This window comes from Eurytemora carolleeae, unplaced genomic scaffold (assembly GCF_000591075.1).
Source record: "Eurytemora carolleeae unplaced genomic scaffold, Eaff_2.0 scaffold452, whole genome shotgun sequence".
Taxonomy (NCBI): Eukaryota; Metazoa; Arthropoda; class Copepoda; order Calanoida; family Temoridae; genus Eurytemora; species Eurytemora carolleeae.
In genome coordinates, this window is record NW_019396341.1 from 127,336 (window position 1) to 145,095 (window position 17,760).

The 17,760-nt window shown below is 35.6% G+C and overlaps 1 protein-coding gene across 1 annotated transcript; it reads right to left on the bottom strand.

Moving 5' to 3' along the window:
* Positions 1-11,081, bottom strand: LOC111701297 (MOG interacting and ectopic P-granules protein 1). Its single transcript, XM_023472502.1, has 7 exons — positions 10,782-11,081; positions 7,368-9,747; positions 4,184-4,399; positions 3,150-3,335; positions 2,695-2,874; positions 1,748-1,837; positions 1-660 (listed from the first exon to the last, which is right to left on the bottom strand). The coding sequence occupies exons 2-7, from the start codon at positions 9,738-9,740 to the stop codon at positions 466-468; spliced, it is 3,240 nt and encodes a 1,079-aa protein (XP_023328270.1). The 5' UTR covers positions 9,741-9,747; positions 10,782-11,081; the 3' UTR covers positions 1-465.
* Positions 11,082-17,760: the final 6,679 nt, after the last annotated feature.

Below are 17,760 nucleotides of genomic sequence, written 5' to 3' on the forward strand. Positions count from 1 at the left end.
TTAGCAGTGTTCAATTTTATTTTCAAAACATATTCTCCATATATCAAGATTGATACTACATATAAAATCAAAAAGTACGTTGTATTGACTTCCAGACAACATTGATCAGCCTAGTGTAATTGATCAGCCGAGATATTTATCAGCTGAGAATGTAATTGATCAGCTATGAGCGGTGAGCCAGACGAGATTAATCAGTCAAATATAATGATCACTGATCAAAGGTTTAAGATGAAGGTTGGGGGGAGGTCAGGTTAAACCAATATTGAAATTGATCCATATCTACAATTGATTGATCAAGGAGCTTGAACTATTTGATCACAATGGAAATGCACGTCTTATTATTCCGGTTAATCCTGGTGTTGTATTATATATATATACTCCAACAAGCTTTATTCTCATTTCACAACTGAGAGAGATTTTAAATGTTCGATTGTCATCGTAATTATTTATTCTCTCCGGTTTCATTTATTCACCATCTTTCTCCTCCTCCTTCTCCTCTTCGCTAGCCTTGACTTTCTTTTTCTCAGGTTCATCTCCATCCTCCAGCTCCCTCTTCTCCCCGTCCTTACTCTTCTTCGGGGTCTCGAGGTCAATAACCTCCTTCTCTACATCGTCAATTTCCTCCTCGTCCTCTAGATCAATGACCTCGCTTTCTCCGTCCTGCAACATGACAAATAAAACGTGTTCTTCTATTTTATAACATTTAAAACATTTTCAATTAATATTTTTCCCTAGCTAATTCATAAAAGATGACTCACTGAACACCAAAATATTTGATAAACTGTAAATTAAATTTATTTCAAAACTAAAATAAAGAGGATGGTGGATATGTCCTATTTTATAATGGGGGGGGGGGGGGCCTTCCTTCATGAAAGTAATTTTAACTCATTTAAGTCAAACACTGTATTCGTTGATGTCATTGAATTCCCTGGGTTCCTAGCTTTTGCTTACTATGCATAAAGCCATAATTATAACATTTCCATTTTGGAGGTAATTTTAGGTCATTCGAGGTCATTTTAGGTCGTTAAAAGTCATTAGAAGGTCAAAAACCGGATTCGATGGGCCACTGTATTCCCTGGGTTCCTAGCTTTTGTTTGATATGCATAAAGACATAGTTTTAACATTTTCAATTTGGAGGTCATTTTAGGTCGTTAGAGGTCATTAGAAGGTCAAATACTGGATTCGTTGCTGCCACTGTATTCCTTAGGTTCCTAGCTTTCGATTGGCATGCATAAAGCCGTATTTTAAACTTTTCATTTTAGAGGTCATTATAGGTCGCTAGAGGTCATTAGAAGGTCAAACAGTGTATTCGTTGATGCCACTGTATTCCCTTGGTTCCTAGCTTTCGCGTGATTTGCAGAAAGTCTTAGTTAAACTAACAACATTTTCAATTTGAAGGTCATTATAGGTCGTTAGAGGTCATTTGCAGGACGAACACTGGATTCGTTGCTGCTTCTGTATTCATTGATATGCAAAGTTAACACATTTTCTATTTGTTGTACTCATTAGAGGTAATTAGAGATCATAAAAGTTTAATTTTGTTTTAGTTTAGGGAATTCGACTAATTATGCGTGCAGCCAAAAAATTGGAAGATTTGAACCAAAAATTAAGGCAGGGACACCCCCCCCCCTCTCCCCCCTTATTAAATAGGACATCTCCACCATCCTCTTTTTCAAACCTTAACATGGTAGATCTCGAGTACTGAAGAGGAACAACGGAGTTAAAATAGGTTTAAATAAGTTTTTACCTTTGATTTTTCTGAATTCTTGAGTAATGAACCTTGTCCAGGTTTAGCTCCAGGTTTAAGGACGGATCCTTGTTTAGCAGCTGCAGCCGCCTACAAAATAAATAGATAAATTGACTAATTTATTTTACAGAGATCGAAACTCTCGTATTGTAGATATCGAGATCAATGCATGTTCTCGATCTTGTTAATCTACATTATTCGATATCCCGCATAGTGATCACACCCTGGGGGGTTGAGGGAGCTTTGATCAGGGGAGGAATAACTAAATAATCATATGAAAAATATTTTAAAGATAATCAAATTAAAAGTGCCCACTGCGCACAGTGGGATCAAGCGATCAAGATTATGAGTAACTATCACAAAAGTTCCCAGCACTTTATATCTTTCTTATTCGAAAACAAGAGAATGCTGCCGACGCGACATCGGAACTGCATTGAGTAAAATTTGAAATCAAGATGGCTGATAATAAATTTCATTGTTACTTTATGATGTTTCTTTCTATATAGTTTTTTTTCATGATTTGTTGGCCATAACCATGGAAATTAAAAAAATTAAGAATATTGAAATAAAAATCCCGCTTTACCAAGATTAGGAACCCCCAACCCTAATGTAAACTATTTGTGATCTGTGCTCTCAGGGAGCAATGTAAACAAACTCAGGGCTCCCACAACAGCTTTGCCCCAGTCGATTTCTTAAACTTGTGATGAAACAGTAAAAATTCAAGAAATCATTATAAATTTTGTCCATGTTATCATTCCCCTGACTTTTCTAGAAATAGTATATATTAACGATTTTTAGATGCAGATCTTGATTTTGATGTTTCACTGCAGTACACAGATTGGACGCAAATAATATTTTTTGGAAAGAGGTTAAAGATAGATTTCGTGATATTTTGATCTAATGACATTAAACACATATTTTTTTATAAACAAGCATTTTTTCTTTACCTGTTTAGCTTTATCAGCTTTTTTTGCTACTCCCGAGTGAGCGGTGTACACGTGGTTTTCAAACAGTTTGTACTGTCCGAAGGTTGCAGTACACACTGTACACTTGTAGGAGAGATGAGCCGGCTTCAAGGTCTTGTTGTGATCCTTGGCGACGTGGTTCAGAAGCTTCCACTGGTAAACCTGCAATATTTTTCATTAAATGTCTTGAGTTTTAAAATTCGTATTAACTTATAATAAACTATTTTTTTTTCTCCAAATCGTGATTAATCCATTAGTTTGGCAACTTATGAAATTTAAACGTTTAGCAAATTTTTTAACGAGAAAAGTTAGGTAGGATAAGGAGTAAAACACAGAACAGGCGCATGGTGACATACTTTTTAGAGATAAAAATTCTGTTTTAGTATTCAAATCCGTTTTTTAAAGGGGAAAGACAAAATTATTTCTGAACAATTTACCTTTCCGCAGACCGGGCATCTGCCTGAGTCCTGACCCTTGTTAGCTGCGTCCTGCATGCTGGCAGTCACCAGACCGTGGCTACCCAAGAGATGGCGTTCAAGTCCCTGATCTGTGAAGAATCTAAACTGACATTTCTGACAGTTGAGGGGTGGACGGTTGTAGATCATCTTAGGATGGATCTTCACCTAGAAGAACAAGAAATAAATAGTTAGAAATAATTTCTTGGTTCAATGCAAACTATACTAGTGAAATTGATGCTACATTTACTGGTAGAACTTAGTGACTTCGCAGTTTCTCTAGTTTGAATTTTACGCTTAAGTATGAAGAAAAATACATATCTGGTTACATATTTCACCTCAATAGCGCTTCAGTAAGAGGAGTTAGGATTGAAAACATATCGGACGTGGAATTTACTTTAGTTTGACGTGGATTTCAGTTTCTTTAGAAATTCATTTCCCGTCACCCCCTTATACACTTCATCGTGAATTTAATTTCTTATCTCAAAATCAATAAAATAATAAACTATTAAATAATTAACTGAAACATATACTAAAACATAAGTGCCCTCACAAAGCTGTGAAAATAAAAAAAATGTAATTGTTCATATAAGCCAATTAAGATAGATCCAATAACCCCGCAACTATGTTAAGGTGTACTGCAGATTCTAGAAGAATGTATACAACATCTCTGTTAAGTTTTGGCCATGTACTATGTTTCTAGTCTGGTTTCTGAAGTGTACTTTGTCTTTGAACAACGACTCAAAGGTTACTGGGACCTAAATTAATGAGTTGGAAAGGTCGCTGAACTTCAAACCGTCAGTTCAAATCCTGAATCACCAATTCAAATCATCATGAAGCTTTAACTATTAATGATTGAATCGATGATTCTGGATTAGGACCGGTAGTTACAGTAGATAGTTCTGTGACCTCTCTCAGATTCATAAGATTCCGTCCCTGACGTATCTTTCTTGATATAGCCGATACTAAAACGAAAACTCGATCACCAATTGAGCGACAAGTTAATCTTTATTTACCTTATGTATCCACTGCATGTGGTTTCTAAGCTGCTCCAGGTCCTTGATATAACCATCACAAATCTCACAGATAACAAAGTTTCCTTTCCCTTGTCCTGCTCCGGGTTGACCGGGTTTAACGGAGGGGGAGGGACTACCCTTCTTTCCAGCTCCACCAGGGGTAGTTCTACCTGGTAGCGGGGTTATTGAGATACTAGGAGAACCAACCTTCGAGCTCTGAAACAGAAAATATTTATTTTCCACAAGTAAACTCAGACCTTCAAATAAAATGCGAAAACTGAAAAATTAAAGTCAATTTACCAAACTCTGCGCGCACAAAATAAATATCCTCGGAAATAAGGAAACTAAAACATCAAGGTCGCATGTGGGGGGTGGGGTTGGGGTGGGCGGGGTATTCACAGCGCAGCCATGAAAGTAGTCATAAAAAAATCAATTAAGTTTAATTTCCCAAAAATATAATATCAGAAACAACCTAGAAAAGCAATAATAATTTTCTTAATCTAATGATCCAATCGAGACAATCATAAAGATGATATCAATTGAGGATTCAAGATTAACGACGATACATCATCAGAATATGTTGATGTGGCCATCCTGTTGTAAACTTGATCAACAAACACTTTATTGAAGAAGGTTTGTCAATTCTGCCAAGTTATTAAAGAACATGATTCAACCAATAGAAAATAATAATAAGAGATTATTTAGAAATTGCAAATTTAATAAATAGGTTCGTTCTTATTTGCAATTTGCTTGAAACTGCTAATTGAAGGAGAGCGAGGGTTTCAAGTGTATACAATTTGAGATAGAGTAATAGAAAAGTACAGTGTGCTGTAAGTAAGGTTGAGAGTGGAGCGAAAATATATTAAGTGGATAGTAGGATAGAGAGCCAGAGAGAAGGAGAGCAGGTGCATTCAATAGTTCCAGCTCTGACCGTCAGATGGCTCTAGTAGTAATGTCTGAGTGTTTGTGTGTATGTGTTTCAAGATCGATAGACGGGAGCGTTATCAGTCCAACGCTCTGTCTATCTTCCTAACTATTTATCCCCGAGTTTTCTCCCCTCCCCCTCCTCCCTCCAAGCTTCCGTATAATGACCCCTGAACAAGTTGTAGGATCCGACAAGTATAAAGATGATTGAAGAAAAGATCTAAACATGACGAATGAGTTCCCGCCAAATTTTCAAACTATTTATTCGTGTTTAGATTTATCCAATGTCAAAGTTTCTCAATTACTCGATTTAACTTAATTACTAACGTATTGACTATTTGTACATTGCTTAAGCTGACAGCACCTATACTCTGCGTCTATTTACATGACTATATAATCTAGTTTTCCCTATCTTTATCAATGTATGTAATCTATCTATCCATCTATCTTTTGAAAATATATCTTGTCTGAATCAAGGAAAAGTAGACAACCCCCCCCCCCCCCCTCGTGTCTATATTCTAAGCTGGTTAGAACCGAGGCAGCCAGCCAGCCTGCCTACTCTATCTATCTCCCTCTCTCTCTCGTCTAAACTCACACTGTCTATCTACGCAACTTTCATTCTAACGTTTGTACAACTTCAATCAAACCTATTTAAAGAACAAGAATCATCATCTTAATAGGGCTTATACATGAGTAAAAATCCAAAGACGTCATTTTTTAAACGATGGAACCATTTTTGAAAAAAAAGTGTACATGAACTGTGCGGGTGCAGTTCACTGTTCCGGGGCCTGGCCCACCTCCCCCCCTCCTTCCTCCTCCCTCCTTCATAGCTTAAACTCAAGTACAGCTGTCGACAGCTTCAAGCTGCTAAAACATCCGCTGCGACGGAAGAGCAAAAAATTTCCGTCAGACATAATTTTGATGAACGGGATAAGTTTCATGTATTCCGTAAAACTCAAGTTTCCGAAAGATGTTGACGCATTTGATGGATTGCATTGGGGAGATAAATGAAGGGTTGGGTAATAGAACAATCATTTACTTTGAGTCCATATATGTTGTCAAACCTTGACTAATATCAATTAATTGTAAAAAATTATAGACTCTTTCCCAGGAAACAAATTGACTTGCTTTCTACCTACCCCCCTTATTTTAACTTTTGTGAGCATAGATTCATTATTTAATTGGAATATAGTTGAATAACGGAAATACTTTCAAGCACATTTCAAAGCCTTTCTTGTGGGCATGTGTTCATATTTAGACAATCAAAGGAAAAAATTTAATCTTTTTATAATAAGAATTGAAGTATAATCAACTAACATCTTGTCCCTCCCTGAACCTACGTATATCTTGATCATATGGTTGTATATTTACCTAAATAATTTTCAAAATTCCCTTCCTTTAAAGTGAACAGTATCCAAAAAGGGGAAAAACTTGCAAGACGGGGTCTAATTTTACTGTAATGGATTAGCAGATTAGCAACATTGACAAAAAATGTACTTGTGAGATAGATGTTACAAGTTATGTAGTTGTTGGAAAGGTGTAAATACAGTGGCACCCATAAAACTGTGGAATAAGAAAACGAAACTTACTGTGTGTATTTAATGATGAAACAAATATGTAGTTTTATCAATAGGAATAAAATTAACTTATTTTGTGAATTAAATCAATGACATGTCTTACTTTATAAAGATAATAAAATATATAATCACTTTTTTTGTATCAATATGATTGTAAATAATGTATGTGCATTTTGAACAAAATATAGATTTTAATAATTAATTTTCTAATTTTTTTTTTCAAAAATAAAAACAAATAAGAAATTGTAAAACAAAATCCGTGTCCAGTTTAAAATTTATGTAGCTAAAGTTATTCATACTTTTTGAGACCATAACTTAGAGTCTAAAAATCGTCTTCCTATCATAACAGTTTTAAGAGTTCCACTTTTCATTAAGTAACTATACGGCGGTGGGCAGAACAAGTCTTGAAATTTCCCTCTGCATAAAAAATGTCTTTCGTTCCGTATTTCACAAAGCAAGAAAAACCAAGACGCTGGCGAGGAAAAAAAGAAAATTATTAAGTGAAAAATATAAATGTTTTTATGTTTAACATTATTTGTTTTGATTTTAAAAATTAAATCATTCCCAAACTGCTGGATAATTGAAAAGTGAAACAAAATTAAGTTAATTCAGAAGATTGATATTAAGAAAAGTTTGTCAGTTTTTTTCTAGTAAAAGGCGAAGAAATATATTTTCCCACTTACCGGTGAATTTTTTCCACTTGACCCGTACACCGACAATCCCTGGGAGTTAAGAGCAGCCAACATTTGCTGACTAGCCAACATCTGGGGGCTCATTCCTCGGATCTTATTTTGCTGATTTCCTCCTGGAGTCGGAATTCTCAGGTCTGCAGGACCCTTGTAGCTTCCGACAGGTCGACCTCTGTTAGCCAGCTGACCTCGGTTCATGGAGTTCATTGAGTTCATGGAGTTCATTGAGTTCATCATCTGCATTCTCTGACTCTGACCGAAATTCCGATTCGGAAGCAGGCTTTGCCCAGGACGGATTCCGGAAATGGGGGATTTTCCAGGTAGGTAGTTATTATATGTTCCGTATCCAGGACGAATGGGCTGAGGTTTAATCTTTGCTGGAGGATCCCAGTCACGCTCCGGTTGCTGATTTAACTCAGACTTAAATCTTTTATCGCAGCCAAGCTTGTGTCTTGTTAATTTACCCTTGCCGTTGTCCTCGAAGGGACATTGGGGGCATTGATGGAAGTAGGGTGCACGCTCTAGCTTGCCTTTCACACCGTGTATACTGTCCATGTGGAAAAGGACTTCTTGAGGGATCTTGGTCTCGTATTCGCAGAAATTGCAACGGTAGATAAAGTTTTTCATGTGAGGAGTCTCCATGTGATGCTGCATCACAACACGGGACTCAGTTCGGAAAGAGCAGAACTTACACTTCCTTAAATCATGATGGAATATTGCGTTCTGGTCCTTACTGTCGTCTAGGTTCTTCTGCAGGCTCATGATCGCGTGCATAACTGCAGCAGACTTGTCCTTGTGAGCTCTTCTCTTCTGTTGATGCAACAGATCTTTCTGAACGTATTCTTGAACTAAGTTCATACCAAGCTCCATGAAAAATTTGCCTAGAAGTGAAGTAAAATACGATTCCTTTTCCTCTTTCTTCTTCTCCTCAGTTTCTTCTTTCTTCTCGGAATCTTTAGATTCTTCTTTCTTTTCATCTTTAACTTCTACTTCCTCTTCTTCCTTCTCATCTTCTGTATCATCTTCTACTTCCTCGTTGTTATCTCTCTTTTTCTGACGGTCTTCTCTTCGTTTTGCCTTCTCCTCCTCTTTGACCTTTTTCGCCTTCTCTTTTTCTTCTTTCTCCTTCTCATCAGCTTCCTTTTGTAGTTTTTCTATGGACGCTATAAAATCCTTTATTCCTTCTTTGGGTGGCTTCTCATAAACATACGGAACTATAAAGCTAGGAGCTTCTACAACAAAAGTATCATCTGTTAAATTGGGATCATAGGACTCCTCCTTTTGGGCTGGAGAGGAACTTAGCGTGGTTGTGCTGGTGCTCGTAATTGTTACAGAACTTGTCAAAGGTTTGGGAGAGTTAGGTTTAATGGTAACTCCAGACCCAAGAGTTAATCCTAAGGAAGTTATGTTGAGACTTGATTTAGGTCTAGCTGGAGTGATGGAAACTCCGCTTCCCATCTTTCCGGCCAGGATTGCCTGTGTATCTATTATTGTGAGTTTCTCCTTCTTCTCGTCGTCAACGTTCTTCTTTGCCGAGGTTGCAAGTCGCTGAAGCGTTTTCAAATCATCTATTGTCACCACACTAGGTTTTTTACCGGAGTTAGATTTTGTAGATTTAGTTATACTAATTGTTGCACCGCCCAATGGATCTTCAGGTTCAACTTCTTGTATATCACTGTCATCGTCCCTGATCTCCTGAATGTCCATGTCGTTGTCCTCGACGACGAACTCTATGTCCTTCTCTAGCTCGGCGTACTTGGTTGGGGTCTTCTTCCTAGAACTACGCCGTAGGGGCGGACTGTCATCCAGGGAAATTTCTTCGACCCGTTTCTTCTTTTTAGGAGTTTTGTTTCCCTTCTCTTTTGCGGATTTCGATGGTTCTCCCGATTCCTTGGAATCTCCGGATTTGTCATTGTCCTCGGTTTCTTTCGAATCAGACTTTTCTGCGTTTTCATCGTCATCAGATTTGTCTACATCACCGTTTTTACCGCTTTCCTCCGCCTCGTCATCTTCCACTTCATCGCCTTCCTCGTCACCGCCCTCCGCCTTAGCAGAAGGAGCTTTCTCCGCCCCATTCCCGTTTACAGTATGTTCCTTCATTTGTTTCTCATCTGCCGAAGCCGAAGCCCCAATACCATCTTCTTCTCCATTAGTCACATCGTCACTTTCATCCGCCTCCATTTTCTCATCATCGTGCTCCACTGAACCGTTCACTTTATCACCATCAGCATGGTCAGAGGCTCCATTTTGACCAGCTTTCTCCACTATTTCACGAGCTGAAGCTTTAAGAGCTTCAACATCAGGTTGGATTTTGTCTCCATTTTCTGTATTCTCCACTCCCTCCATCCTTTCTTCTACCTCAGACATATCTACCCTAAAATAGGATACAATTAATTCGAAAAAATGAAGTTATTTTACAATTAGTAAAATTGTTTCCCTCCCCCTCAAAAATTCAGATTGAAATGATCAGTAATATTATCATAACATATAACGGGTCCGTCCTAGAGAACGATTTTTGGACCCCCCCCCCCCACCTCCTTTCAATTTTGTACATTTACTTTTTTATTATTGAGGGTTAGGTTAAGCTAAGACAATTTCTGGGCCGAGCGCTGCGGCTTTGATGGACTAAGGGACCGAGCACTGCGTCTAGCACAGGCTAGGGGGCCGAGCGCCGCGGCTAGGGGGCCGGCGCTGCGGCCACATGATCAATTTTACAAAATGTACAAAGTTGATAGGAGGGGGGGGGGGGGGGGGGGGGGGGGGGGGGGGTGTCCAAAAATCGTTCTCTAAGAAATTACCCATATATCATCGTTTTGCAGAGCAGAAGTAAAGAAACATTTAAGCCGAGCGTAGCGGTTTCAATCTTTTCATAAAATGAAGAAGCTTAAAATCTAACGTCCTAACGTATACGCTTTGTTTCTATTCGAAAATATTATCCTAGAAAATTTTACTTTACCCCCCCCCCTTCCCCCCAATTCCACCCTCTGTCAAATTTGAAATATCTAATTCCATGCATTTAAAAAATTTTAATAATTTAGATTATCAAATAATTAATCATTTTTTTATCAGTAAGTTTTTACTTAAATGACAAAAGCTGAATTAAAATATTCTGAAAATCAGCTGATACTTAATTTGCCGGCTTTATGACAAATAATACCATTTTATTTTGGTATTGTTCGTTTCCAGGACAAAAGTTGTACTTAAGGAAACAAAAAATCGTTAAAAAAATGTTGCCCTGAAATCTTAAAGTAATAATAAAAAATATTTTCATTTTGACACACTTAATAGTTCTTTAACTAAACCGAAACTGTGGCGCGGTTTTAATTTCAAATTTTAGAAGCTTATAATTGTTGCAATTAGAAATATTGACTTTATATATCTCTTTCATCTTGTTATGGATGTATTTACCTATCGATTTCGCATAGCTTGAGGTAAAATAGGGATAAATTTTATCACTAATATTGAATTCTGTTGACACACACAATATGACTTGACTAAAACTAAAACAGAGGAACCAATATGGCGCCTAGGAAAGTCACGTGATCTAAAAAGTTCCTGCCGGGTTTCCACAAATCAGCGTCCAGTGTTTCCAGTGCACCGAAATTGGACCAATGACAGCACAGTTCAAATAAAGCTAAAGTGCACCTTCTCCGGTTATTCTGAGTACTGGATTTACTCCCCCCTCAACAGCAATGCGAGGTCCGGACACTCTGTGAGTCGGGAGAGTGTAGAGTCGACAGGATCCCGAGATAGCGCGGGAACAACAGCAATGCTGTGCCCCCCCCACACACAACTTGAAATCGGGAACAGACAAACACTCGCTCCGACGGACGGAAATAAACGCGTCTTTTTGGATCCACTTTTAGATATGATTCACAAGATTTCCTCTATGAAGTTGTTTTAAGTAATCATATAATTGTTAATTATTAATTATTACTTTCCAGATGATAGGAATTACAATTGGTTTTGATGCATGCAAGGAAGTTCTCTAAATAGGTCTAACTTTCCGTAAAATTACTGTATATGACCTCTTTAATATAATAATTTTACCACGTATAATTGATTAGAATATATGATTTTTAATCATCTCGATGCGTCATGAATATAATCTTAATAGTTGATTCATGTATTCTTGCTCACTCACATGCAGGAGACGTCACAGGGGGGCAATTGGGACTCCCGGCCCAATTGAATTATATTGAAATCTTATCTATGGTTTCCAGTGGATTTTTGGGTCCCTAAAAGGATACTTTACTTCGAGTCCTCAAGCTTGCTATAAAACCGAACGTGCAGTGTTCATCGTCTATAACATCCCCGGCCTATATCTAACTTCTGACCTGTTAACTTTCCGACCTATACTTAATATCATTATCGGATCTGCGTCAGCTGTTTATTTTTGTATTATTTGAGGGTTAGGTTAGGTTAAGACTATTTCTGGGCGAACAAAGTAATTGAGTTTTTGCAACGAACTCTTATTTTCTAATATCTTTGCAACCCGATGTTTGAAAGATTCGTTGCGGGTGGATTAGAAAGACTCATGGTAGGACTAATTACTAATTAGAAAGCATCGTGGTATATGGATGAATTAGAAAGATTGCAAGGACAAATTAGATAGATTTAGAATTGGATAGGTTTATGGGAAGACGAGTTAAAAAAGATTCATGGTAGGGCGGATTAGAAAGGTTCATGGTAGGGCGCGATTAGAAAGATTCATGGTAGGGCGGATTAGAAAAGTTCATGATAGGACGGATTAGAAAGGTTCATGATAGGACGGATTTGAAAGGTTCATGGTGTAGGAAAAATGTAAAGGTGGGATAATGAATTTGATAGAACGGGTTATCAATTGGTTTGTGGTAGGCAGGATGTAAATGTTTCAATATTTCGAAATCTTGGATGGTTGGCGGATTTTTTATATTAAATTTGCACATTTTCCCAAATAAGTCGAATGTTGACTTTTTTTCCGGGGACATTTTTTATCTTTAACATTCATAAACCTTCCCTGGGGTTATTTCAGTTGTCATAAAAAATAGGACTTGATCAGTTTTACCTTTTTGCGTTTATTTGATACAAACAAACAAGCCAAATTATATATTAAGAGCTATAGTAAGCTGTAAGTTAATTTATTTTTGATGTAGTTCAAGTTTCTTATACTGCAGAAAAGATTTTGTTATATTTTTGTTTAAGAATATAATACAGGGAAATTGTTAAATGTTTTAAAGGTTTGTATTTCAACGCCCGAAGCGGTATTCAACTTTGTATATCAATGTTTATATAGTAAACATGAATTTTAAACTAGTGGAATGTGGATCCATGTTTATCCAAGGAGTTCAAGTTAGATTATAGACAAACATCTTCTTAAATTTTCTTGTTTTCTTTGTTCTTAATTTTAACTTTTCAATTCGTTCTTTTTATAATATTTTTTTCTCGTTCATCCCAATAATCTCCTTCCTTCATCATGCAAAGGTCCAGAATGGAAAAAAATAGCAGAGATATCTTTGGAAAATTTTAACCTAAACATCACAGTGATCCAAACATCACTGTGATGCAATCAAAAAACCATCTGCTTTAAAGGGAGTGACCGGCTATGTAAGGTAGTTGAACTTGGTATGCAGTGTTGTGGAAAACTTCTTTCGGATTCATTTGAGACATATTAAACTTTTTAAAGATCTGTAAATCCTAAGTTTGAGCGCAAATTTGACGTTCAAAACTCCTACTTTGGGGTGGATACGTTTTCAGAATTAGTTTTTTTAAAATTATTAAATAACGACGACATAAAATTCTACAATAAACAACAAACGTCATGTATATAGGAACATGTTAAGAAAATAAAAATTAATCTTATCATCGCAAATCTTGTTCAATTATTAGTTTCTATTTTCTCATTATTCACAAAAATTTTGGCAGATTTTCTAGAATTATTATTGAAAAAACGACATTTGAAGAGTTTGAAGAAATCTGCGAATAAATTCAAAGAAGATAAGAAATTCAAAATAATAATGAAAACAAAATAATCGATTTTAGCATTGATTTATTGACAAATTTCTTTTAAGAAATATATTCCTAACCATCTAATTATAGATTACTGTATAATTTTACTTTATTTTTCGTTGTCGTTATTTAATATTAAAAAAAAAAAATTCTGAAAACGTATTCACTATCCACACCCAAAGTAGGAGTTTTGAACGTCGAATTTGCGCTCAAATTCAGGTCGATTTACAGAAACAGAAAGCTTAATATGTCTCAAATGAATCCGAAAAAAGTTTTCCACAACACTGCATACCCAGTTCAACTACCTTACATAGCCGGTCATTCCCTTTAAAGTTATGAAGTGTACAAAAAAAGTATAATTAAGCGGGTCATGGTAAGGTCAACCCAAAGGCTAAGTGTCGCAACGCCACTTAAAAGTCGGCCTAGATTTGAAAATTGATGCAACATTTCATAATTGTCTTAATCTCTGTGACATTGATTAAGGGGTCGGGAATTCTTATATAATGTTAAAATTAATGTAAATGAAAATAATTTAGTTTTTAATTATCAAAAATAAATGTAAAATAATAATAATATGATTTTTGGGTCAAAGGCAGTCTTTTAGAAGATATCCTTATTATTGGAGTAGTGTCAGAAACAAACAACCATCTCATCTGAGATTCCCAGCTTTCGCTGGAGGCCTCAAGGATTTAATTGGCAACCCCAAGCTTTTTATTGGAGAACTCGATCGGATTCTTATTACAGACTGCAAGGGTTTTCATTGGAAATAAATGTTGGATTTCCAATGAAAAGTTTGTGGTCTCCAATGAAACATAAAAAGCTTTAGGTTTCCAATCTGTCTTGAGGTCTCCGACAATAAGCTTGGAATCTTCAATAAACTTTGTAATCTCTGAGTTTCTAGTTAAAACATTACAGTATAGGGTTACTCACAAAGGATGAGACTGTATATATGACCTAAAACTAATAAATATGACGATTAGGAAGTTAAATTAAGTCTTAAGTACCTTAAATATTGTTTTTTGACCTATGTTTTGACAAGGCAACAAAAGAGACCAGTTTACAGAGAATCCTAACTATAACATAAGGAAATTGACAGTATACATTCTTTACAGTCGTCTCTGAAGTCTCATCCTTTTGTGAGAACCCTGTATCTACATAATAAGGTGTCCCTGATTGTGCGGACTAGGTTAGTTACTTGGTAAATAAAGACGACCTTACATTTCTTCTCTGTACATCTTACTCTGTTAGGTGTTGTATCAAAAGGACTACTAAGTAATGAACCATTGGAATAACCTTAGTTTGGACTGTTGTTGATTTGTACCAACGTTCAAAACACATAAACAGATATTTGTTCGGTGACATATCGATAGGTCTAATGATTGATTGAACTAACATTAAGTTATACTAACGTTCATTTGGACTCGTTCAAAAGGACTATAGTCCGTGAACAAATATTCATTCAATTGAACTAAAACCCACGAGGAGACATTCCAACCAGGTGGAGAACCACTGAAGAAATTTTAGAACAAATGGACAAAAAAGTTTAGTTCGACTTAAACCGTGAAAAGTGGGAAAATCCTTTATAGCTCAAACGAACACATTTTAGACATTTGAACAAAAGCCAAAATTTTCATAATTTTGCCACAATATCCAAGTTAGTTCAAGGGAACACATTTTAGAACAATTGAGCACAAAAATGTTCATTTGAACAAAAGTTGAAATTTTCATAATTTTGCCACAATTGTTCAAAAGGAATTGAGTTTTTGCCACAAACTCTGATTTTATAATCACTATATCTTTGGAACCAAATGTTGCAGACCTTAGATATTTCAAACTATGAATTTTGTTAGATCAAATAATCTGAGTTTGAAATATCAAAGGTTTACAACATCGGGTTCTAAAGATATTGAGGTTTAAATATTTGATTTTGTTCCAAAGACTCAATTCCTTTGTTTAAACGAAAACATTTTAAAACAGAAACAAAAAAATGTTCATTTGAACTCCCTACTATCCCGAAAACCTAAAAATACTAAATCCTCTATATATATAAATATTTTTAGTTATATTTACGTAAAAATTCGTATGCTCAACTTTTTGGTAAAGAACTTGCGTATGTTTACGTATTTTTACGTATTTGTCATTTTGCATATTTTTTTCTGTTTTTTCTTCACTGAAAAGATTGTATTTTTTTTTTAGTTTTTAGCTAACCTAAAAAATACGTCTATTTTCGAAAATTTCATACCAAGTAACTTTTCAAAGCTTTAGGTTTGTATTTTACGTTTTTATACGTTTCTTTTTGTATTTCTTTACTTAAAAAATTGTGTTTTTTAGAGTTGAAAAGTTTTATGCCAGCTATTTTTTCTTAGTGTCAATATATTCACGTAACCGTAGGAAATTTAATGCAAACATTTTGAAAAATACATTGTTTCAAAATTTCTTCTTATCTTTTTGGTGAATATGCCTTAAAAATACGTATAGTAAAACCTATAAATTCAAAAATTAACAATTGTTAGGATTTTTTTCAAACCTAAATCTAGATATTTACGTTTGTTATATACGCATTTTTACGGATATAAATACGTATTTTTACCAAGGAAATGGTTACGAAAATACTTATTTCATATATGTGGAAAATACGTGTTTTACGTATTCCAGACCTAAAATTATGTATTATATACGAATGATGCGTATTTATAGGTTTTCCGGTTAGTAGGACTAGGGTTAAAATTTTCATCATTTTTATCACAAAATCCTTCTTCGATCCCACTTCAATCCCTCTTCAATACTTCTTCAATCCTTAGATTCGATCATCACAAAATCAATCCTGCTCTAACACTCCCCCTTCAATCAGGTTTCATTCCCGGCACTTTCAAGTTCAAGTAACTTTCAACTTACAGACTGCTCATGCCCGATTCACAATAGTACCCTTTAACATTTTATCAATTATGACAGAGAATTATGAAGCAGGCATATAACGGTATTGACGGTCACTTGAAATTTCGTCGACAATTCTTTTAATTTAATCTTTTTTTAATAACTGCTCTAGTCCTCCTCCAATCCTGCTGTAGTCCTCCTCCAATCCTGCTCTAGTCCTCCTCTAATCCTGCTCTAGTTCTCCTCCAATCCTGCTCTAGTCCTCCTCCGATCCTGCTTTAGTCCTCCTCCTATCCTGCTCTAGTCCCCATTCCAATTCTGCTCTAGTCCTCCTCCAATCCTGCTGTAGTCCTCCTCCAATCCTGCTCTAGTCCTCCTCCAATCCTGCTCTAGTTCTCCTCCAATCCTGCTGTAGTCCTCCTCCAATCCTGCTCTAGTTCTCCTCCAATCCTGTTCTAGTCCTCCTCCAATCCTGCTCTAGTCCTCCTCCAATCCTGCTCTAGTCCTCCTCCAATCCTGCTCTAGTCCTCCTCCAATCCTGCTCTAGTTCTCCTCCAATTTTCTTTAATCCTACCTCAAAAACCCAGACCATTTGCAACATGTAAAATTTACATAAATGTATTTTATTATATTAATCACAACAAAATCACATTTTAATGAACACAAATTAATATTTGTACACAAGGAAGGATTTACATCTTCTGTTCCTCAATACTTTTATATTGATCTGTGCTTGTTAGACATTATTGTTCTTGATTAGCAAAGTTAGCAACAATAACAATTAAACAGGACATTCAGTCACAACACAGTACTTTTACATTTCAATTAGTGTGTCTCTTTTAATTCAAAAGTATTTTATTTACAAATAGTAAACAGAGTTTAACGAACTATAGATTCAACAGTTACAAACCAAAAAAAAAGTTAATTTATATTTTGATTGGTGGAAATTGTAAACTCTGCAAAATTCCATTATAACATTTTTAAGTTTTGATACAGTAATTTATCACTATATTTTATACATTTATATATTACAACATCACTTATTAGATTTTTAAAGAAACAGACAAAGGAACTGAGTTTTTGTCACAAACCTTACTTTTCTAATCTCTATATCTTTGCTACCCAATGTCGTAGACCTTTGATACTTCAAACTATGAGTTCTGTTAGACCAAATAATCTAAGCTTGAAATATCAAAGGTTTACATAATCAGATTGTAAAGATATGGGAATTAGACAATATGAGTTTGTGAAAAAAACTCAGTTCCTTCAGATATGTTTTTTGTTTGATTTTTAGCGCTTAGCCTATTTGTGATATATATTACAAATTAAACAGTTTATTTACATATTATTATTGTAAGATATAAAACAATTTTAGTTGTTTTTGTAATACAAGGTTTTTTCTTTAAATAGAATCATTTATACAGATGATTAAGTTTTAGTCTGAAAGAAACTAGAATCGTCAAATCACTATATTTTGGCAACCTAGTGGTGTTCTCTTTGACTCTTTCAAATTTGATCTAACAGA

What these genes read in the sequence shown, in the direction of transcription:
- LOC111701297 (XM_023472502.1), bottom strand. Translation starts at nt 9,740, where the DNA reads ATGTCTGAGGTAGAAGAAAGGATGGAGGGAGTGGAGAATACAGAAAAT. An exon ending in GATGCCCGGTCTGCGGAAAG is followed by an intron (nt 2,875 to 3,149) that starts GTAAATTGTTCA and finishes AAAATATTGCAG; the next exon opens with GTTTACCAGTGGAAGCTTCT. An exon ending in AAGCTGATAAAGCTAAACAG is followed by an intron (nt 1,838 to 2,694) that starts GTAAAGAAAAAA and finishes TTTATTTTGTAG; the next exon opens with GCGGCTGCAGCTGCTAAACA.